At 32.0% G+C, this 27,363-nt stretch overlaps 1 protein-coding gene across 2 annotated transcripts; it reads right to left on the reverse strand.

Annotated features, from left to right (window-relative positions):
• Nucleotides 1–1,908: 1,908 nt before the first annotated feature.
• LOC111703061 (melatonin receptor type 1C) lies at nt 1,909–26,109 on the reverse strand. 2 transcript variants are annotated; one of them, XM_023475283.1, is made up of 8 exons: nt 25,693–26,109; nt 15,147–15,223; nt 14,847–14,966; nt 12,647–12,774; nt 11,260–11,406; nt 8,106–8,836; nt 7,501–7,636; nt 1,909–5,278 (listed from the first exon to the last, which is right to left on the reverse strand). In XM_023475283.1, exons 2-7 carry the CDS (start codon nt 15,189–15,191, stop codon nt 7,524–7,526), a joined length of 1,284 nt encoding a protein of 427 aa, XP_023331051.1. In that variant the 5' UTR covers nt 15,192–15,223; nt 25,693–26,109; the 3' UTR covers nt 1,909–5,278; nt 7,501–7,523. The 2 variants fall into 2 exon arrangements, with proteins under 2 accessions (XP_023331051.1, XP_023331799.1); XM_023476031.1 differs by lacking the exon at nt 25,693–26,109 and adding an exon at nt 25,503–25,527.
• Nucleotides 26,110–27,363: the final 1,254 nt, after the last annotated feature.

Consider the following 27,363-nt stretch of genomic DNA (forward strand, 5'->3'; position numbering starts at 1 on the left):
AATCTGCAGCATTTATTCAATAATAAAGGTTTAAAAACCACCTACATCGACGGGATTTCTCGTGTCGGTGGGAAAAACATTGAGAAATTAGAATAGTAAAAATTGGGAAAGCTGCGTTATTTCAAATTCATCCTGGGGGCTTTCTCTTCGGTTTAAAATTTGAAATTTTTTAACCTGTATTTTATATTTAATTTTTTGATCTAAAAATTCTTAGTTTGACATATTTAAGGTCTACGGTAGAGGGATTAGACTCAATTTTTTTGTCTTGCAATATAAATTATATAAGGTGCTACTTGACTTTTCTTCAGTTTCTATTATTTGTAAATTTAAGAATTGAAGAAACCAATCTTCCAATATTTCTGGAAATAGTTTTTTTTTTTCAATTTTATCTCAATATGAAGAAAATAGCCTATCCCCTTCTTCTTACAATCTTTATCTAAAAAAAAATATTTTTATTAATACTTTTTTTTCAACTTTATTTAAGATAGATTTTACTGTTTGCTATTTGATGAATTTTTTTTCTGGCATTTTTATTAAAATCCTAATTTTATTCAAAAGAGAACAAACTTGTTTTTCTTCCTCATTCTTCTCAGTGATGAAAAAACTGCATCTCCATAAAATAAAAAAATGGAAAAATATTTTGTACTTAACCATCCGGGTAACAAAGATTTGTCACATAAAAAAAGGTTGTTGACTTTCGTGCTAAACACCTAAAATGACGTCACTGATTATAGAGGTGACAGTGACGTCATATTAGATTTTATCTATCTATCTTAGGAGACGACATTTTCCGTACACGGGAGCGCATCGAGAGTAACCAACCTTATTCCACAACCTTGGTCCCAAATCAAACTAGCTAAGCTGAGAGTGCACTCTTTTTACTTCTAATAATTGAATAGGATCCACGAACATAGTTGTATTTGTCCCTCTGAGCTTAGTTCTTCCAGGGGTCTTGATTTACTCCATTGTTTCCGTATATATCATATAGATAAACGATATCTAACTAAAAACTGAATCAAGATTAGTTTCTTGAGTGTAAACAAAATTTTCTAGATTTTTATATCCGAGAATATACAGAGGAAATATTGGTGAACAGGAGGAAATTCTACAAACTTATTATTAGAGATGCTTCTGTTAAGTATTGAAGTTTACCTAAACAGGATTATCAACTTAGAACATTCTTGGTTCCTCTCAACCATATGAAAGGTGTTGGGACATTGCATTTATGATAAAAACGGACATTTCATAGAACAAATTAAAGATCGGACAGGTCACAAATAGAGAAGTTTATTTCAGTGAAATAGAAGAGTTTTCATATCTCACGTCAAACTATAGTAAATTGAACGTAAGATTGAAATCTTTTATGTTTTCATGCATAACTTCTTTTATTGAAGAGCTATTGAGAAGGAATAAAACAGTTTTGATAAGTATGCAACTAAATATACAAAACTATAGGAGCTACAAAGTCACAAAGTTGCACCAGATATGTCGCGTGAATTTGACCTTCTGTCTAGGTCACTGTAAGATAAATAGATAAAGTTATTTATACGTGAAAATTTATCTTTATTGGATATTTTAGAAAAATTTTGATGAATAGGTAATTTTAATAACAGATACGAACTTTCAGACAGAAAATGTTTAGAGTTCAAGAGTTCAATAAAATATATGTTAAACTTGCAGTAAATCTGACAAGTTTACAAATTCTTAAATTTCTTATATTTTCGTAGACCTAACAGTAATGTTTTGTACAACTCTTAAAATTAATCTAGGAATCATTTTTTAAATGAACTAAAAAGTAAATAGTTATTAGTTCTTGTATAAACAAATCGATGGATTAAATAGAAGATTATTAATTCAAATATATAGTCTAACAATCCCAAATCTCAGCTCTCTCTTAATCTAATTACAGACGAGAACACACAAATTTATTGAACACATACTGAAAAAAAGCTATTATCCAATCAACATATATGTTAGCAGGTTCATTTTTAAGCAGATAGACTACATATCTATAAATACCATGATAATTTCATAGTAAATAATAATGTACATTCTGGACACTCCTATTTATGCTATAAATTATCATGTTGGGTTTGTACTACACATCAGTTTTAAAACAGGGTGATCACAATATTTTTGACATTTATTTGAGGACACCCTGTTCATGAAAGTTCTAAAAATGCTGAAATTTCATGAGGATTTTTTAAGTTTTCTATTGAAATGACTTTGATTATAATTGATGTAAAAACCATCAGTTAGAACATGCACGTTACAAAACTCGTATTAAGTATTATATAAATAGTGGAAAAAGTTTAAATTTATTTTTTAGTAAAGTGAGAATTTGAAGTAAAATTACCGAAGTTTTATTTTGAACTATAATAATATCATTAACACTTTGCGTGTATAAACTGTAAAATGTCGTTTATCTAGTACAAGCTGAACCCTGGATACAGAACCCTATATTCAAGGTTCAAACTATTCTTAATACTAGACCCGAAACTATTTCCTAGGTTTAGTTTGCAACTTGTCCAAAGATACACAAACCAAGAAAACCTGTATCCTGGAATGAGGAGATTGTATCCTTTGTATCCTGGACAAAAGAAACCTGTATCCTATGTATCATAGACTAAAGAACCCTGAATCCTAGAATAAGGAATCAGTATCCGATGTATCCTTGACTCAAGGAACCTGTATCCTGGAACAAGGATACAGTATCCTATGTATCCTGGACAAAAGAAACCTGTTTCCTAGAATAAAATCAGTATCCTATGTATCATGGACTGAAGAAACCTGAATCCTAGAAATAGGAATGAGTTTCTCATGTATCCTTGATTAAAAAAGCCTGTATCCCGGATTAGAGAATCTGGTTCAAAGAACTGTAAGTGTACAGTGTATCTAGATATAGGACGCTTGTGAAATATTGAAATGAAGCTGTTCCCTAGGGAGAGAACCTTATCTTGAGAAACAGGAAAATAGCATTTCCCAAAGTATGATTAGGTTTCATACAAAATTGTACTTGTAAATAAATTGGAAAAATATATAGGGTAAAAAGTAGAATGGGTGCGTATATTTACAAATCTTTTTAAATATTATTCCACGGGTTAAAATCTACATCATAAAATCTTGTTTTTTTTGGCCAGATTGTAAGGAGGAGAAGGGGGGGGGGATAAAATTAGTTGGCAAACATTAGGTTCACAGAATGATTAAAATGTACCAACATTCTTCTTGGAAAACATTTTTCATAAACTATAATGTATCCTGTGTACAAAACAAATATGTATACTGTTTACAAAACATGTATTTTCTTCACAAAAGATTATATTTTGATAAATTTCAGTTTTGAATAATTTTAACATGCTCTGCCCTCAAAATTCTTCTGAAAGACGAAATTTTGAATCAATGTTTATCATCATGACAATAAGGATCGCATCTATAGTAAATGTACTTTTTTAATCCCAGAAGTACTCCTTGAACATTAACCTATTGACAATAAACCTGGAGTACTTTCTGAATATAAACTTGCAAGTACTCAGTGTACACCTGGAGTACTTCTAGATTATAAACCTTGTAAATTCCTAGAGTGTAAACCTCTAGTTCTCCCAGAGTGTACACCTGTACTACTAGAGAATAAACCGCGAGTACTCCTATAGTATAAACCTCGAGTACTCCTAGATTATAAATCTCGAGTACTCCTAGATTGTACATCTGGATTACTCCACAATTGTACATCTGTAGTACTCCATAATTGTACACCTGGAGAAATGTTAGTACTTTTCTGAAGTACCCTTCCATTCCATAAACCCCAGAATTCTCCAGGTATAGGTTATGTATGGATTTGGTTGTCTACTGAGTACTGACTAGAATCTTAATTTAGAGACACAGATATACATTTGATTTAACACTGGCTAAACACAGGGTTTCGGGGATATTGAAAAAAATGGCCAACATTTGAGTATTATAATTTAAATTGAACTTTCTTCTTTGTTTTTAGTTTTTCATATTTATTTATGCTTGCGTTTATTGAATTGTTTTTTCGTTTATGAAAGTATTAAAATCTCGCTTGAATTCTATAGATGTTTGTATTACTGGAAAGTTTCAAATTTTATGAATTTGTGATGGAAAGTGATGTAAAGCTCTTCCGTAAATAAGCTAAAAAGTTGTCCCTCGGTTATTTTTCCGACCCTGAGATCTGCTTTCATATAATTTTCTTGGCATCAGAACCCGCCAGATCTAGGACACATGCATTGACTCATTTAGATACGTTTGCATGAATCCGGGCACCATATCATTACTAGGCCAGCCAAGGGACGAATTGTCAACAAGCTTCCACAGAGAGGAGGGATCAACATTTGTCACCAAATCAATGAGTTTCAAGATTTCTTGTAAAGAATTTTTATCTCGAATATCTCCTATCTTATCCAGGTATCCAGGACTTACTTCACTTAAACTTATGTATATATATACATTGTACATACATTGTACGTAATAATGGCAAGCTTTATATAATGTCTTTAGATATTTTTAAACGTTGAACATCTAACATAACTTATATATATATACACAGTGAGATCACTCTAACCGGCTTAAGGGGGAGGAGGGGTACTGAGATTCCTAATGCCTGGGGTTATCTGGACCAAGGTTTATGATTTTCTAGCTCTCATCGAAAAGATCCTTGGTGTGTTAACCCAATGTAAAGCTTGCTCATAGCAAGATATTGATCAATGATCATGTCTTGTTGCCCCTGGTTAAGATTGGTTTATGTCAGGTTGCCCCTGGTCACATTTGGTTAAGTTCTGGTTCTGGGATCTCCTGGCTTTGGTTGGGGGAGGCCTTGTTGCCCCTGGCCACAGTTGATGGAGGCTTGGATACCCCTGGCCACAGTTGGTGGATGTTTTATAATCCTCGAAGGGAGGTTCAGAGTTCCTGCAATCCTGTTAGAGAGAAATGAGAGAAAGAGGGTTCGAACTTTCAGAGAAGGAGAGCAATTTTTTTACTTTGAAACTGAAACATTCTCAGTCCATGGAAGAAGGTAGTAGAGGAGGATACGTTAAGGAAGGGATAACGATAGCTGCTACTAAAAGGTAAAGATGGATTAAAGCTTGAGAGATAAGGAATAGTATAGGACTGCAGCTAGCTAACACTAGACAGGAGGAGGAGGAGAAGGGTTGAACTAGAGTTTGTTAAAACTGAAACAAGGTTTGGAACGGCCGAGATATCCATTAGTTTAATCCTGGTGATTGCAGGGAACTTTCTTCAATGACACATACAGGGTATCTCGCTGAAAAAAAGAATAAATTATACACAATTAGTTAGTAGGCAATACATTAAGCGAAATGCCCTGAATCAACTAAAAAGGGAAAATGCTAAATAAATGTATAAAGTATAGACTTAAAGTGAATGAACAAAAATGGATGAAAATAAGATTTAAGATAATTGCATCAATTCAATTTTATTGCATGGTACATTTAAAAAATCGAGTACTTTAAGAGAAGATACAAGTAATTCTAAAACATAAAAGGAAAAAATAATAAGACGTTAATTTCTTAAACGTAATGACGTTAAAGAATTTCTATTTGCATTTTTGTTTTACATACTATATTGATTTAGAAATTTTAGGTATTTTTGTCTGTTTGTTTGTATGTCTGATCATAACTCATGAACCCCTTGACGGATTTGTCTAAAGTTTTGATTTCCTGGAAAAGCTGGGTTCCCCAGCTAGTGAGTTATGGTGTATGTTTACCATTTATTTTTGTGGTGAATAGCCTGACAGTGTGTAATGGATTAGATATATTTAGAAAATCTGAAACTCCAGTATGTCAAGTTTCTTCTACTTAATGTAAAGTTAGAAGATAATAAAGATCTAAATATATTTTTCTTCCATGTCACGATGAGCTTGAATTGAATTTGTTTCACATGAAACAAGAAAAATTTTACTTAAATGTAGGTTTCTAAAAAGTGGTAAAATTTAAATATATAAACTTCTTTAGTTCTTCAGTTTTCGAACTATTTAAAAAGAATTTGTTAAAAGGAGAGAAGGAGGGAATCAAAGAGGCCGAATTTAAAGAGTTTGAGTCTCGGCTTAAATTTGAAACTCGGCTCAAATACTGTTGGTTCCACTTAAAATTGTATTTAATGTTTTAAGATTTGAGCCTGCGTTCAATTCAAACCGGTTTTTGGTAAATTTGAGACGCGGCTCAAATTCATTAAATTCGGACTTAGGAGTTCTAGGAGAAGGAAAATGAAAATTTCCGGAATCTCACCGCTACAATACCCTCCCTCCCTATCTTCTTTTTATCAATATATACTAGATTAAAGATTATCTAAAATCCATTTTTCAATCCTTTTCTATTCATTTGTAAATTTATCATTAGTATGTTTCATGTCGTCTTCATTTTTAGCTCGACTCTTTATCACCCATCTTTAGCTTCATTTCTGCCATTTTTACTTTTCCCACAAATGACGTTTAGTAATCTTGCTAGAAATCAAAGCTTTAAAAGGTCCAGTACCCTGCAATTTTTTGTTCAAAAGATGATTTGTACCTCACTTTATATTTCTGATTGAATATTTGACTTTCAAATTCTACTTCCCATTTTACTAGTTAAAAAAATCTTTCTGTTTAAATTTCTAATTTTTTACAATCTATACATCCACTCTTTTCCTTGGATCGACTTTATCTTGATTTTATTTAATCCTCTCTTAACTCAATCCCTTCACTCAATCTTAATCCTGTTCTATTCAACACTTTATCTGGAAACCAGCTCTTCCATTTCTTCTTTAATTTAGTACATTAAAACATTGAATAAATTATTTCTATCTGAAGTTTAACTGAACTATGTTAAGAAGGAATATGATTAAATTAAACCAATTTATATGTTTAAACCCCACCACCATATGTTTTAACTAAATCAAGATTATAGCGGTAATTTCCTGGCAAATACTTCCAACTCCCCTGCCCCCCTTTTCAAATGATTAACATTAATGATTCTATCTATCTGACCTAACCTAACCNCTAAACTAATACTAATTTTTACATGTATATAAGCGTATAAAGAGTTTTAGCAAAGTAAAAGAGTCAGAATAAGTATCAAGGGTTTAAACAAGGTGTTGAGACAAAGTCTGTGCGTTATAAAGTAAAATTCCGGTTTTATTTACAATAAATCTACAAATCCAAAACGAAGAAAATTATTCACTTCTTCCTGGCCTCTTTCCAGGTATCCGAGTTGAGAGAAAAATGTCAGAATTCTAGAACTATTGTGCAGTGGTCAAACCTGTCTTCCTTACCAATAACTTAAAACTCATTTTTCTACTTCTTCTAATAATCTTAACTAAATCACAATCACGAATAAAACCATTTCTTTCAGAGATCTCTTATAAAACATCTGTCCTAATAGTATTACTTTTTTGGACTATTTCTTTATCTTCCCAATCTGTCCAGACTCCCCAGATATTAATTAATTAGTTTACAACTTTTGCCAATAATTAAGACCCGAGTCTTCTCACCTCTCATCCATCTTAAGAATTTTTCACATCTGATCTTCTTCCTTGGATTGAAGAGGAATGTTTGAAGGTTGAAGAGGTTCCTGGCTTCCGTCTCCATCTAGAGAACTCTCAGGGAGCATCTTGTTCTTCTCATCATCTTAATAAAGAATATTTAGTATATTGTTTGGAAGTTACAAAACGTATAGAATTTTTCTTAAACTCCAATAGCTTAGATCATATCTGGATTATATCGTGATAATTTTTTATTTCTGTGCAACGACGAAAAAAGGAAAAAAGTACTTCAAACACTTTTACATGATCATTAACATGACACAAAAGTTCGTTTTACAATTTGTCTCCTTGCATAAAAAGAAGTGTTCAAGTTGAGATGAAACACAATAAGCACCCAGCTCACTTGCTGTGCAGTGAAAAATTCTTGTTTGAATTTAATCTGCAGCATATGGTAATCATATGTTTAAAATGTTTAACTGGATACTTAGAATAACAATAAACTTGAAAGTTCGAAATTCTGACTTGTGCATAAACTAACAAAATAAATACTGTCAATAACGTCTTGAACCGAAGTTCGTGGGGGGGGGGGTCGAATTAAAATGAGTTTAGATTACCTGAGTTTGCCTCGATATCCTCTCCACCCTTGGATAAACAGCAGGGGCAGAGTCGGCGGAACAGAATACAGAGTCCATGACGAGCATCTGCACAGAGCAAGAAGTACAGAATAGGGTGGAGCATCGCGGGGGCGTAGACGGCCCACTTCATCACTCCTATGTAGGATTCTCCAAGGACCAGGAATTCACTGATGGGGAGAAACTCTCCATACTTCCAGTTGGTGAGGGCGTGGAAGATGTTGAACAGCTCAAACGGTGCGCGGGAGGCCTCAAAGAAGAGAATGAGGAATAGCGTAATGATGGAGAGCCAAAGATCGTACCTCCTGAGTTTCCGGGTGCAGCAAGCAGCAGACTGGACCAGCAGGGCACACCATGGGATAAACAGGAGAACCACGGGAACCACAAAGGTCAGGAGGAAGGAAGAGAAGTAGAAGAACAGAGATCCGTATTCATACTCTCCTCCTCGGTGCATGCACACCACGGCACCTTCCGGCCTTCCTGCAATAACATTCCTGTAGGGATCCTCCTCCCAGGGGCGGAGCTCGGTGTAGAACACCGTGGGAACGGCGAACACGGCGGAGAGAAGCCAGATGAGAGGAATGTAGAGGGTGTGAGACCAAGGTCGGATAACGTCTTCAGAAAAGTTCCACTTGCAGTTTTCAGCAAACAGGTGGAAGGAGAGGAAGAGCGCGGTTAGCGGGAGGAAAAACAGGAAACAGTAGTAGAAATATCTAAAACAGGAAACAGTAGTAGAAATATCTAAAACAGGAAACAGTAGTAGAAATATCTAAAACAAAAAAGGTAAAATCTGAGTGAATAGTGCTTTTGACCCCGCCTCTCCTAATTTTGTTTGCTAACCTCGCGTATCTATCTGTATTAACCTAACCTGACCTGGAATTGTTAAATCGCACGAGGTTGCCAAATAATGTTATGAGTGGCGGGGGCCAGCAGAAATAGGAAAGGCAGAAGGCAGATACTTTTTATTTATTTGCTTCAATTCAGAAAATAAATAGATTAATCTTAAAAGAAGTAAAAAGTGTTAAACTGGCAATTTAAGAGAAGAAGGATCAGGAAAGTAGATTTTTCATTTTTTGAAGTGTTTAAAGAAACCTAGAGATTGAAATATTGGAGAGAATTGGATTAGGTGGGAGAGAATTCGATTTGTTTGGAGAGAATTCGTGTTAGTTTGGAGAGAATTGAATTATTTTCGGGAGAATTGGATTAGTTAGAAGGGACTTGGATTAGTTTTGGGAAAATTAGGTTAGTTTAGAGAAAATTGGATTAGGTTGGAAAGAATTGAATTTGTTTGGAGAGAATTGGATTAGTTTGGAAAAAATTGGATTAGTTTGGAGAGAATTGGATTAGTTTGGAGAGAATTGGATTAGTTTAAAGAGAATTGGATTAGTTTGGAAAAAATTGGATTAGTTTGGAGAGAATTGGATTAGTTTGGAAAGCATTGGATTAGTTTGGAAAGAATTGGATTAGTTTAAGAAGAATTAGATTAGTTTGGAGAGAATTGAATTAGTTTGGAGAGAAATGGATTAGTTTAGAGAGTATTTGATTAGTTTGGAGAGAATTGGATTAGTTTAGAGAAAATTGGATTATGTTGGAGAAAATTGGATTATGTTGGAAAGAATTGAATTAGTTTGGAGATAGTTGGATTAGTTTGGAAAGAATTGGATTGGTTTGGAAAAAATTGGATTAGTTTAGAGAGAATTGGATTAGTTTAGAGAAAATTGGATTAGGTTAGAGAAAATTGGATTATGTTGGAAAGATTTGAATTAGTTTGGAGATAGTTGGATTAGTTTGGAAAGAATTGGATTAGTTTGGAAAAAATCGGATTAGTTTGGAAATAATTGGATTAGTTTGGAGAGAATTGGATTAGTTTGGAGAGAATTGGATTAGTTTGGAAAAAATTGGATTAGTTTGGAGAGAATTGAATTAGTTTGGAGAGAAATGGATTAGTTTAGTCAGTATTGGATAAGTTTGGAGAGAATTGGATTAGTTTAGAGAAAATTGGATTAGGTTGGAGAAAATTGGATTATGTTGGAAAGAATTGAATTAGTTTGGAAAGAATTGGATTAGGTGGGAGAATTGAATTAGTTGAGAGTGAATTAGATAAGGAAGGAAGTGAACAAAAATAAATTTTTTCTCCGAATTTTATTCTATTTGAATATCTGAAAGATAAGAGATGAAGGAAACAGGATTTGAAAAGAAAAGTGAACTCTTTTCCATGATAAAGGCGGAGAAATGAAAACTCAAATCTAAACTGTCTGCAAAATATTTTCATTTTTTCTTTTTATGCAAAATATGCAACGATTCATTCTGTTTTTGTTGCGGAGAGTAATTTATCAATTAGAGCATAAATAGAAAATGTCAGGCAGCTCATGTTCACAGGCTTTCTTGCTTTTAATCAGAATCATTTTACTTAAATTCATCGGAGATGCTCTGAAATTTCCGCCTTTTAAATCCAAAAATCTCGCAAAGAAATTGAGTTTTTGACAAAAACTCAGATTTTCTTATCTATATCTTTAATCTATATCTCTGGTACCCAATGTCCTTATAGACACTAGATTTATAATTAATCCAAGTTTGAAATATGAAAGGTTTTCACCATCAGGTTGCAAAGATACAAGAGTTAAAAAATTTGTGTTTAAGGCAAAGACTCAATTCCCTTGACACTCTCCCCCTTCCAACCCCTCCGTTAACGTCATATCGAGAAACAGTTTACAGTTTAGTAAAATGAATGGTCCAGATAATTAATAGATAATTAATCTTAATCAGTTAATAAATTGTTGTTGATTAAAAAGGTTAATTTGCAGACGAGTCAACTCATCAATCATACCTCACAACCTCACAGAAAATGTCCCCTTCCCCTAATTTTGACAAACTATTATTGATCTTTTTAACATTACTTATATTTTTTATTCAATTGTACAAGCTAACTAATTTATCATTTAGCAACAATATTTGGGAGTTATTTTGGCCCAGCGGTGTTAAATATCTGTGAAATATTTGGGAGTTATTTTGGCCAAGCGGTGTTAAATATCTGTGAAATATTTAGTAGTTATTTTGGCCCAGCGGTAATTACTCGCCGCAAACTCTAATTTTCTTATCCTGAAATCGTTGCAACCTGATGATCAGGTTATTTTACCTGAAGCAGATACAGTACTCAAGGCCGAGGTTCCAGGTTAGATGAATGATCTCTGAGTCGAGGGTGAAGGGTATACACAACCCTGCCACCAGGATATCCCGTACACTCAGGTTCAATAGTAGATAGTGACCGGTATTCCTGCTCCGTCTAAATATTTTAACATTTTTATCATTTTTAAATCTCTCCGGATATTTTTACTTTGCATGAACCATTTATATTTAGTTATTTATGTTTTCAGGTTTGTTCGTTTTTTATTATTTTCTTTTCTAAATCAGAATTGAACTATGTTTAAAGTTTCTTAAGTTCAAATATTTAAATGAATTTGTTTATATTACAACTGTTGAAAGTGAAGACTGTTTACGGATAAGTTTGGGGCTCCAGAGAGATCAGGTTCTATCCCCGAGGAACTCAGGGTATAAAAACCATTACTCTATCCTTATACACTAATCTGATGCTTTCAACCTCCCCCAGCCATCTACTCTATATTCTATATACTAGATTATAAAGTATTTCTGGTATTTATGTTATAGATTAGTCCTGTAACATACATCTATTCTATATATCAGGAAAAAATAGTTATATGCTAGTCTAGATATAATAAGAAAAGTATAAAATTGGGGTTCTGATATCTACAGATGTATGATCAGCTAAAAAGAAGATACAAGTCAGAGAAAAAATTCACTATCCTTTCCAAAATTTTGTTAAAAAATTTTAATTTAAGAATAAGTTGTAAATAAAAAATTTGTTTTTAGATAGATACACAGTTTAATAAAGATAATAATTTTTTACATATTTAAATACTTTAACCTTTCATTTCATTAGGTTCAAGTTTATTGGGCTCATCATTTTATTTTTTAAGACAAGTTTGAGACAAGCATAGCGCAGCCTTACACATTAAAATTAACTTCGAAAAATTTGGAAGATATGAAACATAGTGGGGCCAACTGTGAAACATGTAGACGACTGTTTGACTGAAGTTTTTATTCTAAATAGTCCAATAAACACAAAACACAGCAATTGTGCAGTGTACACAGACCCATTTAACTGAAAAACTTAATTTTCTATTATTATTATTATAACTATTACTTCCAAACAACATCACATTACACATCAAGATTCCTAAAAGGAATTGAGTTTCTGCCACAAACTCTGATTTTCTAATTTCTATATTTTTGCAACTTGATGCTGTAGACCTCTGATATTAGATTAGATTAAATTGTCTGAGTTTAAAATATAAAAGGTTTACTCCATCAAGTTGCAAAGATAGAGGGATTAGAAAATTTGAGCTTGTGGCAAAACTCAATTCATTTGATCTTCTTATTCCAGACAGCTATATGGGTCCCACTATACATATATATAAAGTAGATTTTATGAGCTGAGTACTCACCTAGTGCACAGGGATGAAATGATAAAGAGAAGGTTGCCGAGAACTGCAATCACAATGGTGACAACATACAGAGTTATCCAACCCCACTTATTCTCATCTCCCAGTATATATCCATCACTTGTTCCGATCTAATAAAGAAAAAATTATTTTAAAGCTAAAAGATATTGAGTCTTTTCCATAAACTCGAATTTTCTTATATTTTTATATTTTTCATCCTGAAGTTGTAAACCTTAGATTTGTCAAAAGAATTGAGTTTTGGCCTGAAAAATTGAAATAGCAAAAATGTACACCATGAGGTTGCTAAGATATAGGGATAAGAAAATTCAAACTTCTTTGTGGCAAAAACTCAATTTCTTTAGATGATTTGATCTAACAGAATTCATAGTTTCAAATATCTAAAGTTTTTGACGTTGGTTTGCAAAGATATAGGGATTAGAAAATCACATTTTGTGGCAAAGACTCAATTTCTCTAAAAGTTTAATTCTGTAAACATTAAAAAATATCCTAATCCCATTATATCCGGAGCTTGTCGGAATTGATTAGTTTTACAATAATTTCTCCAGGTAAGAACATCTATTATTCAAACCTAACATACTTCTTTTTCATTATATTATACAATATTTCACAGGGAATAAATGTTTATAAGGAGAATAGTATTTAATGTTTGTAAAGAGAATAATATTTAACTTTCAAATTAAAACATGTTATAATTTTTAAACAAAAAATTTAAAACAAGAAGATTTTTAAAACTTGAAAGCTAAGGAGCATGATTGAATATTGTGAAGGGAGTGTTCGCGAAAAGTAAAAGGGGGTTTAGGCTTACTGTGAAAAAAGTGTTTTTAATTGCTACTAATCTTACTTCTATCTGTTTCGTCTATAAGGAGAAAATTGTTAAAAACGACTCATACCGAAGAACGCAACGTCCATACAAATTCAGGAAGTTGCAACATTCAACTCGGATCGTAAAAATTAATTTAATTCCAAACAAATCATTCAGATATTACAAACAATAGTCATTGGACGCATTCGTATATAGTTAATATTTCATAATAGTTTTGATTCTGTTTTTTAAATAATATTTCGCTAGCGCTGGTTTTTCGAACATTCCTGGAAAATATGAAAATGTCTTCTTCATTATTTAAAATCCTCGAAACAGGAATAAATGCTTTCAAAAGTAAATATCAGATTATAAAAAATAAAAAATAAATAGTATGAAATATCAATTATATACGAATGCGTCGAAAAATTATCGATGATTATTGGTTTTAATATATGAATGTTTTGTTTGGAATTAAATAGATTTTTTACGATCCGAGTTAAATATTGCAACTTTCTGAATTTGTATGGACGCTACATTCTTCAGCATGAGTCGTTTTTAACAATTTTCTCCTTATAGATAGAAGTAAGATTAGTAGCAATCAAAAGTGCTTATTTTTCGCCATTAGCCTATACCCCCTTTAATTTTTCGCAAACACTCTCTTTAAAGCTTTGAAGTTATAATAATTTTGAATCAGCTAGGTCTATGAAATGTGAATTTTAAAATGTCAGAGAATTCTTCATAATACATTTTTTATCTATAGAGTAAAGTGACTCAGTCATGCAAGAAATCATTTTGAAAATATTTAGCTAAGTACAATTAAGTAAATTTCTTTATATTTCAACAGTTTAGAGCTGGTAAAAATCCCATGTAAAGACATCTGCGAAATATGGTAAAATATTGAAATTTTTTAATCTAAATAAATGTGAAAGGTTTTAAATTTCCTTCTGGATGGAAATGTGTTGAAATATTTATGTTTAATTTAATTTAAATACATTCAATTAAAACCACCCCTTTTCCCGTAACTTTAATGTTCAGTACTTGAATAAAGGTTTCTAAGTTGCCACTTTATTGCAGTACACTTCATAGCAGTACACTTTGAGCCAAGTGGGTTATTTGGAACGCACCTAACAATTTTCAACCTGAAGCTAGAACTTTCGTATTGTGAACCTCGGGATCAACCATTGATCTCCATACTATGCCGATCTACGGATTAATTTAATTTCTTTTAGATTTCCCATGGCGAGCATACCCCGGAGGAATAACTTTAATTGAGGGATCAAGCATTTATCCTCAAATTTAAAAGTGAATACATTGGATATCGGGATCAAGTATTTAAAGATTAACGTCACTCTAGACAGATTAGAATAAAATTCAACTTACGATGCTGACACTTGAATCTGTAGCTGAGTCTACGAAATCTGTCTTCATGGAGCTATTTTCGATTATTTTCTGAAAATCCATATCCAGGCTTGCAGGAACTGCAGAGCTCAGAGATGAGTCCTAATTCAATCAATCCATCAATTAATATGTTAATAAATGTTTGGATTATTGCTCTGCTAAGCTCTAATAATAAGACTAAATATTAAGATTAGGGAGACGAGAAGGGAGGGGGGGGGGGGTATACAGGGGTTACACAAAATAATGCGCATTTATAATAATTAGATTTGTATCAAAGTTTACCTCGTAATCGTATTCTGTCTGGTCCATTTCTTCAGGATTCGACATTTTGGAACTTTGAAATCTTCACGTCACGTCACCTTAAAATATGTTTTCATTAATTTAATACAGAAAATATCTTAATAGTTTAGTATTTCATAAAAGTATAAAATATAGTACAGTTTACATTATATAACTTTATAATTCGACAAGGATTGCCAATTTCTATACTTTTCCACCAGTGCAATGATAATCCAGTACTGTATGTATATTATATATAGCGGGACAGTGTAAACAGTGAATTATTTTAAAGTTAGATACATCAAAGAACCGACGGAAACTTGTTGACTTATTGATAAAATATGTTCACTAAACTGTCAATGTATATATATACATATTTTATAATTACATCCATACTTTTTTAGTTTTAATGTAATTCAATCATGTATAATGAATGTAAGAACTCAGTGTTTATATTTTTTCCTCTCATTTGTTCCTTAATTCAAATAAACAAGCGCACCGTCTCAACTATATACAACGTGTAGATCTTGTAATTAGTGCAATATGTAGGAGTAAAAATAAGTAAAATTGAGTGTAAAGAAAGAAGAATAATGATTTAAACCACATCGTGATTTAACGACATTTTACAAATTCCAACGTCTATTTCGCTCTCCACATATATATTTAGTACACTTAACTCACAGTCAACGGGAGTTATTTTGGCCCAGCGGTGTTAAATATCTGTGAAATATTTGGGAGTTATTTTGGCCCAGCGGTGTTAACTATCTGTGAAATATTTGGGAGTTATTTTGGCCCAGCGGTGTTAAAAAATTTGAATTTCCCGGGAAAATCTGAACCAATCAGAGAAAAGGATTTACGGAGAATATTACATAACCATCGCTAATCAGCTGTTATTACGTAACTGAAAACAAAACATACAACCGTTTTTTGGGTTTACATCCAGAAATTAATTTATCTAAAACGTGAAATTTCTTTAACAAGGTTTTCATTTTTAAATAAATCGTAAAATTGAATGCCGCTTCCTCAACTGCAACTGAATGATGATTGAATAATAGACAAATAGGGAAAATGCAGGATTTCTAGATAATTTAAACCTGTGTTTAAATTTTAACTCGTCGATTTCGGCGAGTTAAATATTTAACCACAGGGTTAAATATTTAACCTCACGGTTAAAGTTCAGGTTTAAATTAAGTCAGAAGTGGCATTTAACCATGAACTTAAAATTTAAGTCAAAACTTTTCGTTCTTTAGTTTTGGACTCTGTTTAAAAGAAGAAAAAGGTTTAAATCTATTTTTTAAAGTTAAAAAAAAAAAACTCTACTTACTCCCTTTAAATATTATCAAAATCTGAACATTGAAAGGTATATTTATTATTATAAAGTAGAACTTTCCTTTAAAAAAAATTATTTAGAAATATGCAATTTTTTAAATGGCCGCAAATGGGATAAAAAATATACCTGCTAAAGATATGAATTTGTAAAGAAAGGGGAACATTGTAAGACGAGGGGGCCGCGTCGGGGAGAAATTTATAGATTAATCTTCTGCGTAATATGAAGTAAATACAATATATATGATACTCAATATATGTAATAATATTTTTAAGTATACGCATTTAATATAATATAAAAAGAACGTTACTGCATACTTGATTTAAGGATAATACACCGACAATAAAAAAACAGGCAAATGAAAATGTTAAGAGAAATTGGCAAACACATGTAATTAACGATACAATGTTTTTTTTGCTTTTTACTTTTCCGGTTCCATAGTAATTACTTTAACACAAAAAAAACAAGATGTAAGAATTCTTCAAAGAACGTTACTTTTCATTTCTAACAGTTTATTACTTTGTTGGAACAATGGAATTGATTACTCGTCTCCAACTCAAATTTCTTAATCTTTTAATCTTTGTAACCTGGTATGGTAGACATTGATATACCAAACAATTAGTTCTGCTAGGATTATAATTGAAGCTTAACCATCTGATTAAAAAGCTCACGTGATTACAAAAATTTTTTTTTTCAATTCTGAAGTTATGATGATATTAACATATATCTATAAATAAACTTGAGGAAAGATTGTTTATATAAAAGAAATATTTATCTAAAGAAAATGATAATAAACGATATATTATTCTAATTGATCCATCTGTATGGCTCTAAGATTGATCTTGTCAAAAAAAAATTTCATGTGAGAATGAATATGTATATTGTATATAGTATATAGTGTATAATGTATAATGTGTAAATACTATGAACCACGTTAGTATCAATTAAACTTCTATAATATTCCCCCGGTATAGTCAGTAGTCACATATCGGTATGCTAAATCCCCATAAGCAACTTCCCCCCCCCCCTCTATCATTTCCCCAGTCTGTCCTACACAGAAATGAATATGACCCCCTTCCTTTCTAAACTAACAGTTTACTTTTAATGTTAACTATACATTCACTGGTCTCCGTCCCAACAGTTAATTTAAAACATTAATTTACAAGTTTCAATTCTTTAATATTTAAGATTGGTTAACTTAATTTAACCACATAATTTAAGCAAAACCCCACAAAATGCGAGCCTACGAATGATTTTAGGTACTTTTGCAGTATTTTTTTAGAAAGATGCTATCAATAGACATTGATTTATTTCTATATAGATTTTTTGTCATCGTCTTAAATACTTTTTAATTGATCAAATAATTTTAAGGAAGTATACAAATGTTAACAGCATGATCTATTTACATAAAGCTTTAATTTCATGTTTGTCCGCTATTTTGAGTTTACTTTTTCATGAGGGGACACACATTAAATATATATTGCTTTGGGAAAAATGTGTTTGAACTCTAAACTTTACGAGGAAACAAAGTTAAGAATGACCAGATAATCCTTTAGTTGTTATACGGACACTTCGCTTATAATCAATAGTTTAACCAAACCAAACAATTACAATATACAATACACATTACACAGGAATAATATATCTTTAAATTACAATATACAATACACACTACACAGGAATAGTATATCTTTAAAAATAGAAAGTTTGCCCTTTCCTTTACAAAAAGAAATAAAGTCTATGCTACAAACTAAGATTTTCTGATCCCTATATACCTAAGTTGAAATATCAAAGGTTTACATCATAAGATATATGGATTAGAAAACCAGGGTTTGTGGCTAAGACTCAATTCCCTTTTTCAATAAAATGATAATTTTTACCAACATTTAATCTCTTGTCTGTATATTAACTCCCGGAAGTATGACAAAAACCGAGATTAAAAGTGACAAGTATAAATCGATGAAATATCTTAAAACCCGGGATTTCTGTTCTTTTCTCAACCCAGCGCCCCGATATAAAGTCTAGAAAAAGATGATTATCCATTAAAATAATATTTATTTGTTTCTGCTTGGTTGGCTTTTATTTCAGACATAACAATAATAATAATAATCATCATTCATGGTTTTAAAAGGAGTGGTTGGGGTTTATGAAAACGGAATTAAAAAGTTTAACCACGACCTAATAATTTAAAAAGTACTTTAATAATTTTTTAATGGTTTTAGTGAAACGTCATAGTTTTTTCTCGCATTTTCTTACTTTTCCCGAAAACTAAATATTAAACTGACCGAATTAAAAAATTCCTGGTCAACACTTATTTTAAATCATGATAAGTCCTGACCTAAACTCACTCTTCAAAACTTACTGATTTAGTCCTCTTATTTTTTTCTTTACGTTTTCACTTAAAATTATAATTTTCCCTTACTATATCTGCTAACAGTCCGCAAGTACACATATATATAAAATCTAATCTTTTATTAGAATTAATTTCACTAACTGCATGATACAGGTTGATTAAACTTAAATTTTATCAGATTAATATAAAACCTGGAACTAACTAATTGCTTTAATATGCCTGGTTACAACGGTAGAAAGCAACCAAAGTTACGAACAAGAAAAGCGTATATTTTCTTCCTTGTAACCGTTGGCGTTTATTTTCAAAACTGATGGCGATGAGAACATATATAGGATTTAAAGATATCAGAAAGGGTTAAGTGTATCCTGAAGATTATTTAGCAGGAAGGGTTGTATCCTAGTGAATATTATCAGTAAGGGTTGTATACTTAAGAATATGTTAGGAATGGTTCAGTTCAGTGTATCCCAGAGTAGGTTTAGTTAATTCCTAAGAAGGTTTAGTGCATTCTAGAGAAGGTTTAGTGTAGCCTAGAGGACGTTTAGTATATCCCAGAGAAGGTTTAGTTTATCCCTGAAAAAAATTAGTGTATCCTAGAGGATGTTTAGTGTATTCCAGAGAAGGTTAAGTTTATCCCGGAGAAAGTTTAGTTTATCCCAGAGAAGGTTTAGTTTATCCCAGAGAAAGTTTAGTATATCCTAGAGGATGTTTAGTGTATCCCAGAGAAGGTTGAGTGTAAACTTTTCATGATAAAAACGGAGGACGGATTCTATCGGAGAGAGAGAAAGACAAGAAACCCTCAAGCAGAGAATTCAAATTCATTTAAAATTCTCTTTACTGCCGTACTTCCAAACGTTTTGAAGAAAACCGTCCAAATGCAAGCATAGACGAATTCTTACTGTAGACAATCCTAGATTTAGATGGTAATAACTGGTAAAATAAATGGATCCATGCTTTTTGTTTTGTAAACATATTACATATATACATAGATAATGATTGGATTAAGAGTGCAGATAATAAATGATCCTGTTATAATATCATTATTCATAGTTAGATAATAGATTTATACTGGCACTGAGCAATAGACTATCCTATCAGTAGAAAACTCACTGTGAGGTTTAAGATTCGGATCACGATACTTGAATAGATACAAGGAAAAGGAGGAATACAAACCTGGGACGTATAAAACGAGAACATCAACTAATTTATAATCTAGAATCTTAATTCAAATGATAGTTTTGAACCTCAACCTCACTTTTTAATCATAGAAATAAAACCTCTTCATAAATCTTAGATTCTAATTTAAAACCTTCTCCATAAATCCTTGATTTTAAACTAAAACCACTTTCATAAATCCTAAATTCTAATCTAAAACCTCCTTCATAAATCCTAGATTCTAATCTAAAACCTTCTTCATAAATCCTAAATTCTAATCTAAAACCTCGTTCATAAATCCTAGATTCTAATTTAAAACCTTCTCCATAAATTCTAGATTTTAAACTAAAACCTCTTCAGAAATCTTGAATTCTAATATAAAACCTCCTTCATAAATCATAGATTCTAATATAAAACCATTTCATAAATCCTAGATTTTATCCTTAAGCCTTCTTCATACATCCTAGATTCTAATCTAAAACCTCCTTTGTAATTCCTAGATTCTAAACTAAAACCTCCTTCATAATTCCTAGATTCTAATCTAAAACCTCCTTCATAGATCATAGATTCTAATATAAAACCATCTTCATAAATCCTAGATTCTATCCTTAAACCTTCTTCATACATCCTAGATTCTAATCTAAAACCTCCTTTGTAATTCCTAGATTCTAAACTAAAACCTCCTTCATAATTCCTAGATTTTAATCTAAAACCTCATTAATAAATCCTAGATTCTAATCTAAAACCATCTTCACAAATCCTAGATTTTATCCTTAAACCTCCTTCATAGATCCTAGATTCCAATCTAAAACCTCTTTGTAAATCCTAGATTCTAATCTAAAACCTCATTCATAAATCCTAGATTCTTAACTAAAACCTCCATTATAAATCCTAGATTCTAATCTTAAACCTCCTTTGTAAATCCTAGATTCTAATCTAAAACCTCCTTCATAATTCCTAGATTCATCAGAAACGTCATATGAACTTAAAATTCATTTATTTTCCTAGAACCTTGATACGTAATTTATATGTATACATAAATAAAACTATAAAGCAATAATCAGAGCAGTTTCTCAGTTTTCATATTTATTAATACAAATTATTTCGGATTGCTCCTCTTCAGTTAATAAACATGGTTAAATCAAATCTATTTATCCTTTTTTACTCTACCCTCATGTAATAAATAAGAAGAAAACAGAATAAATAAATAATAAAGGACAAGGAACTATATCGATCCAGGGGATTTTTACATTTGATAATTAACAATCATGTCGGTAGAGTATTGATCTTTTTTATTATTTCCCCCTAAATCGACCATCCCCCCCCCCCCCCTCCCCTGGCAGTATTTGGTCTGGGGAAATCTAAGGAAGGGAATTTAAACAATAAATTGTTGAAGGGAATGGGGTTGGAGACAGATCAAGCATTACGACACATCTTTAATCCCAACAGGTTTGTCTGTGGCAAAGACTCAACTCCTTTCTACAGTTTTTAGCTTTTCCTATATATTCTGTAGACGGTTTAAGACTGCTTTTAATGAGCTTTGAAGTTAACTTGAACTCAGCTTTAAAACCTACTTCAGCTTAGCTTTAAGATTATCTTGAACTCAAGACTTTGAAACCTACTTCAGTTCAGTTTTACTTCTCTGGAAATAAATATAAAGATATATGTATAGAATACATGAAAATACCTTTTACATGGATTAAAATAAAACTAGTTACAACGAAAAATACTTGGAATTCGTGGAAAAGGCGGATATAAATCTATTATTTAGTATTCATGGAATACTATATGATAAGTAGAATAATTCTAAGCACAGGAAAAATATTTAATTTAAAGACCAAACAGACATATGATACATAAAATATCAACTACTGATATTTATTATATATTAAATATAAATATCTCTGCATATATCAGGAACACAGGTAATGAATAATAACCCGTCAAATCATTTCCCCTTCTAAGTATTTCTCACATTAGACAATAATTAAAAATCAATCATCATAAATAATTCATGCAGATTGCAGACATTTTTTTATTTTCTCTTTAATTTGAAGTATAAAAGGACGTACACATTTTCATTTTGAATTTATATAATTTATTTTAAGACGATTCAACTGGGTATGGCTCGGCGCTTCTTAAAGTACTCAGAGATACAGGGTGAGAGAGAAAATGGCAAACTAGAGAAACTTTAGCCAGGGGTGTATATCCCCAGCATACACCCTGCATACAAATGGAAAAGAAATAAACGAAACTACAAGAAACATTGGAGGCCTGCATTAATCTTTTAACGCTGTATTAACCTGGAGAATGGAGGTTTTTTACCTAGCTGGATCCAGATTTTGCTACTGGCAGCTTTAGATATACTCCTTAAGAACAAGCCTGGTTAGCTGTTATTAAGTATCCGAACTCATTGGAAAGACATTAATTCTTTCGATTGAACCTGTTTCTATGTATAAGCATCAAGGGAAAAGATTGCTGTAGACGAGGCCGTATTCTGAAGCACTGTGTCCGAGATGAACTTACAAGAATCAAGAATTCTTTTGCTTAAAATACCCACTCCTAGCCTAACCTTTCTTATCCCATTTGTCATTATTAAGGTGGAATTCTGACAATGGGCATCCTCAGAATTTTCAGTGACTTTTATTTTTTCAACCTGTAAGAATATTGAAGATAATTGTTTTTGAAGCTAACCTTCAACAGTTGTTGAGTCAGACATTCCTGGATCAGAAAACAATACTGAAAACTGAAAATACATCTGATATCTACTCACATACAGTAACTTTCTATTATACTTAATTTGATATTTCTGGCACCAAGATATCAAAGTAAAGAATAGTATGAAAAAGAAAATTGCTAAAAAGAGAGCTGCAGCTCTGGGAAATATCACAATATTAGGGAGAAACAAAAGCAGAAATATGTGTCAAAACGTATATCTCCTTTGTCTACAAGGGATTAGAATGCGTAGATCTACAAAAGAGGAACAGAAAACAGATGTATGGTCAGATAAAAACAAGATATAACACTCGGAGAAAAAAATTCACTGCTCTTTTTTTAAATTTTGTATTAAAAAAATTTATTTTAAAATATGTTGTTAAAAAATTTCAAAGGCAATTCTTGTTTTTAGAAGTCAATTATTTTACGTATTCGTGGTTAAGTTTATGGATCTGTTTGTATCAGATTCAGGGTTGATAATCTGTCTATTCATCTCTAAATATTGACACATCACTTAAAAGATTAAACAGATTAAAATAGACGAGGAACAACACAGAATTAAAATCCTCATTGAAATATCACTGTTGTAATCAGTTTGATATTGATTATTTTCTGTGCTATAATCCCTGTGTGATAATCGTACCAGGATACAGACGGAAGCTGAGAAAAGCCGGAGCTGAGACGAGTTTGCAGGATCGATAATCCTAGTAAGGTTGGGAAACTAAGGAAACATAATTCAATGCTCAGGATAACAAACAGAAAACAAACATAAAGGATTTGATTTTTTGCCACAAACTCTGCTTTTCTAAACCTATATCTTTGGATTCCAATGTCGTAGACCTTATATATTTCAAACTGTGAATTCTGTTAGATGAAATAATATAAGTTTGAAATATTAAAGATTTACGACATTGGGTTTTAAAGATATAGGGATTATAAATTCCGAGTTTGTGGCAAAGACTCAATTCCTTTCCACTTTACTTTAAGACTGGGTGGGTGACATTGTGCGATTATAAAAAAATGTTATAGGCCGAATTTAAAGAATTTGAGCCGCGGTTTAAAATTTAGCCGCGGCTCAAATTTTGTTGGTTCCACTTAAAATTTTCACGATTTAAGCCGGCGCTCAATTGAAACCGGTTTTTGGGGGATTTTAGACACGGCGTAAATTCATAAAATTCGGACATTGAAGTGTAAAACTATAAGAGTGGTGGGGGCCGGGGGGGGGGGGCTAATCACTCACTCTCATAAAATACCGAATAAAGGAACTGAACACTTGTCACAAACTCTATCATTCTAATATTAATATCTTGAGTACCTGATGCAATTACACCGTGAAATTCAAATTATAGCTTGTGTTGAAGTATAAAATATAAAAGGTTTTCATCATCAGATTGAAAAGTGAAAAGGATTTGAAAATTAAAGTTTGTGGTAATTAATCAGTTCTTTTCATACTTAACAATAAAAAATAATCATATTTAGTTAATAAGAAAAAAAGTTAAGCATTCTCCTCTTGATGTATGACAGTTATTTTTTAGATTTAACTTATATGCAGAATACTATATTTACATTACATAATTTCTCGATTCCGGCATATTTAGAATAAGAATAGTTCACAACATGGATAAGGTAATGGAATATATTTGTTATTTACTCTTGATATATCTAGAATAGGAATACTAGGATTAACCTATATATATTTGAATATATTCACTCTAGGTATATTTAGAACTGTGTTAAACCATTAGAATATATTAAGAATAGAAACTGTGGACCACTAGGATCAACTATTAGAATATATTTAGAATAGAAACAGTAGACCACTAGGATCAACTATTAGAATATATTTAGAATAGAAACAGTGGACCACTAGGATCAACTATAAGAATATATTTAGATTAGAAACAGTGGACCACTATGATAAACTATTAGAATATATTTACATTAGAAACAGTGGACCACTAGGATCAACTATTAGAATACATTTAGAATAGAAACAGTAGACCACTAGGATCAACTATTAGAATATATTTAGAATAGAAACAGTAGACCACTAGGATTAACTATTAGAATATATTTAGAATAGAAACAGTGGACCACTAGGATCAACTATAAGAATATATTTAGAATAGAAACAGTGGACCACTAGGATAAACTATTAGAATATATTACTTCTAACCCTTTCTCTGGAACCCTATCTGTTCTTTACATGAATTTAACCAATAAAGTAGAACATGGAACTCTGGGGAATTTACTAAACCTTATTTACTCCGGATATCTGTAGAATTGGGCGAGTATATTCTGCAGAAACTAGAGACCATTATATTAACCTATAAATCTGACCATGGCAGAGTGTCTGAAAGGATAATTGTTGGTTACAGTATTGAAGGAGAAACCGGTATTATATATTCCACTGAACCTGGCTGCAAGGTTGGATTGTATACTTTAACTGGGGTTTAAACTCAGTTCCAGGTCCACCGGATTTTTGCTCCGGGATATCCCAGGACCACAAGCTTTTCAATCTTGGAACCCTGAATTTTATGCTTTAATATATCCAACTATTAAAAAAACTTTAACAATTTACTTTTTAAAGTTTTGAAATAGTAAATTTTGCTTCAAAACTACAAACATAAGTTTAAACCTGCTAACCATAAAAATAAAATTTCTCTGCAAACTAATCCAACCCAGCTCCATAAAACCTTAACCAACTTCGAAAACACGGACTCAGAAATTTAACATTCTACATTTTATAGTTTTTAAATAAATGCTTGTTTTTTTATACTAAATCTATTTCAGAAATATCAGAAATATTTACCATGAACATTTTGATCTATTTTTCCTTGAATATATTCTATAAGATCTGCAGTTCTATATAGATGTATGTATCTGTGTGGATGTATGTGTTGTGTAGTGTATACTGTAAACCAAAGTAATATCCGGCGTCTTCTGAAGCATAAAACATGTAAACAAACATAGTTTGCGTAGATAAAACTCAATTATCTCACCTTAAATCAGATTGGAGACGGAGAATATTTATTCACTGGATTCACGTGTCCAAATCACCATATTTTCTACAGAACAGTTTTATTGTTGTTTTTGTTTAGATTTAAACTCCAGGTCCGATGGGAGGTAGTGACTAGGGTCTGGTAAGTACTGGGTGTGGACGCTACCAGGAGCTGACGCTTTCTACCCGGCTAGCGTAGCTCTCTCTCTCTTACTCTCTCTCTCACTCTAACAAATGACTCTGTCTCTAATTATCCTTCTGACACACGCGCCAGATGCACACAACGTTGTAGTTGTGTTTTTATGTGAACCTTTACATATACAATATTACTTGTAATGTTTGGAGCCAGGACGAGAAACTAGGATTGGAGAGAAGATGGATTCTGGAGCTCCGTAGGGAGTGGTTTCTCCGTCCTCTATAGTGAGAGGCCAGGGAGCCGGCTAGGAGGATCGATACCAGATTTTAGCAAGAGGAGAGAACCTGAGAGAGGGAGAGAGAGATGTTGAGAGAAGAAAGGTTATCTACCCCTCTCTCTTTCTCTCTAGGCAACCAGACAATTTATTTCTTTGAATAGGATAAGAGTTAAACTAAAAACCAGAACGGAAAAAAATAGAAAATTATACCATACCATGTGCTGTTAAAAAAGTAAACTGATAATTTAATTAACAAGATTTTGTGCTTTCCTTTCTGGTTAAAAATATAAATTTTCCTCTAAATTGATACCGTAATCTATATATAAATTTGGCTTGTCTGTCTGTCTGTTTGTCTGTCTGTTTGTTTGTGTCCAATAAACGTCAAAACGGCTGAACTGATCAGGCCCAAATTTTTTGTGGGACATCTAGGGACCCCAGGGAAGGTTTATGAATGATCAAAATTTCAAATATTTGTCTCCATCAAAATTCGATCTTCATTAAATTGTTGAAAATTTTGAAAATCCACGAATTTTTTTGTGAAAATCCGCGAATTATTTTTGTATTGTTTTACGATGTACACAAAGAGAACATGTTCACAATTAATTTAGAAGATGGGCGCGAAGCGCCCTCTAAGGCTAAATTATTTTTGTTTTGTTTTACGATGTACACAAAGAGAACATGTTCACAATTAATTTAGAAGAGGGGCGCGAAGCGCCCTCTAAGGCTAGTTTTTATATATTTTTTTTGTAAATTGAGTCTAGATGTTTCGAATTTAAATTATTCAAATTAGATGTATACTTATTTCCGTTGTCATTCAATTTCAACACTTTGGATGCTTTGACTGTGTAGTAAAGCATCAAAAGCAAATCACTTTTGATGCTTTACTTACTCTTTTAGAGAAAATATGAACTTTTCAGTCAAATTATGACTTAATAAACTAAGAATTAGGAAGCATTGCTTTTCCTTGTCCTTTTCGGATGAATTTAACACCACATATATTTCCTCATCAGTTGTAAAAAAGATGAAAAATCATTTTTGATGCTTTTAAGAAAAACCTTAGAAAGGGCAAGCTTTGGCAAGAGAGGAAGAAGTACAGATGCCATACTCCCCCCCCCCTCCCTCCTTTTTGGATAAAATGACTCAGGATATCCAAATTGCCAAATTTCTCAGTAGTTTGCTGAAAATGGCAAAAAGTTAATGGCCTCAAATTAGATGTTAATGGACTCTAAGTCCCTTTTCTAACGCTGTACTACACTTTA

Source organism: Eurytemora carolleeae, unplaced genomic scaffold (genome assembly GCF_000591075.1).
Source record: "Eurytemora carolleeae unplaced genomic scaffold, Eaff_2.0 scaffold79, whole genome shotgun sequence".
Classification (NCBI taxonomy): Eukaryota; Metazoa; Arthropoda; class Copepoda; order Calanoida; family Temoridae; genus Eurytemora; species Eurytemora carolleeae.

Bases quoted from the DNA above. Each gene is read 5' to 3' on its own strand.
- LOC111703061 (XM_023475283.1), bottom strand. From the start codon at position 15,191: ATGTCGAATCCTGAAGAAATGGACCAGACAGAATACGATTACGAG. The intron at 8,837-11,259 runs GTAAAATAACCT...TTCCTGTTTTAG, and splicing joins GAGTACTGTATCTGCTTCAG to ATATTTCTACTACTGTTTCC. The intron at 7,637-8,105 runs GTAATCTAAACT...TTCTTTATTAAG, and splicing joins GGATATCGAGGCAAACTCAG to ATGATGAGAAGAACAAGATG.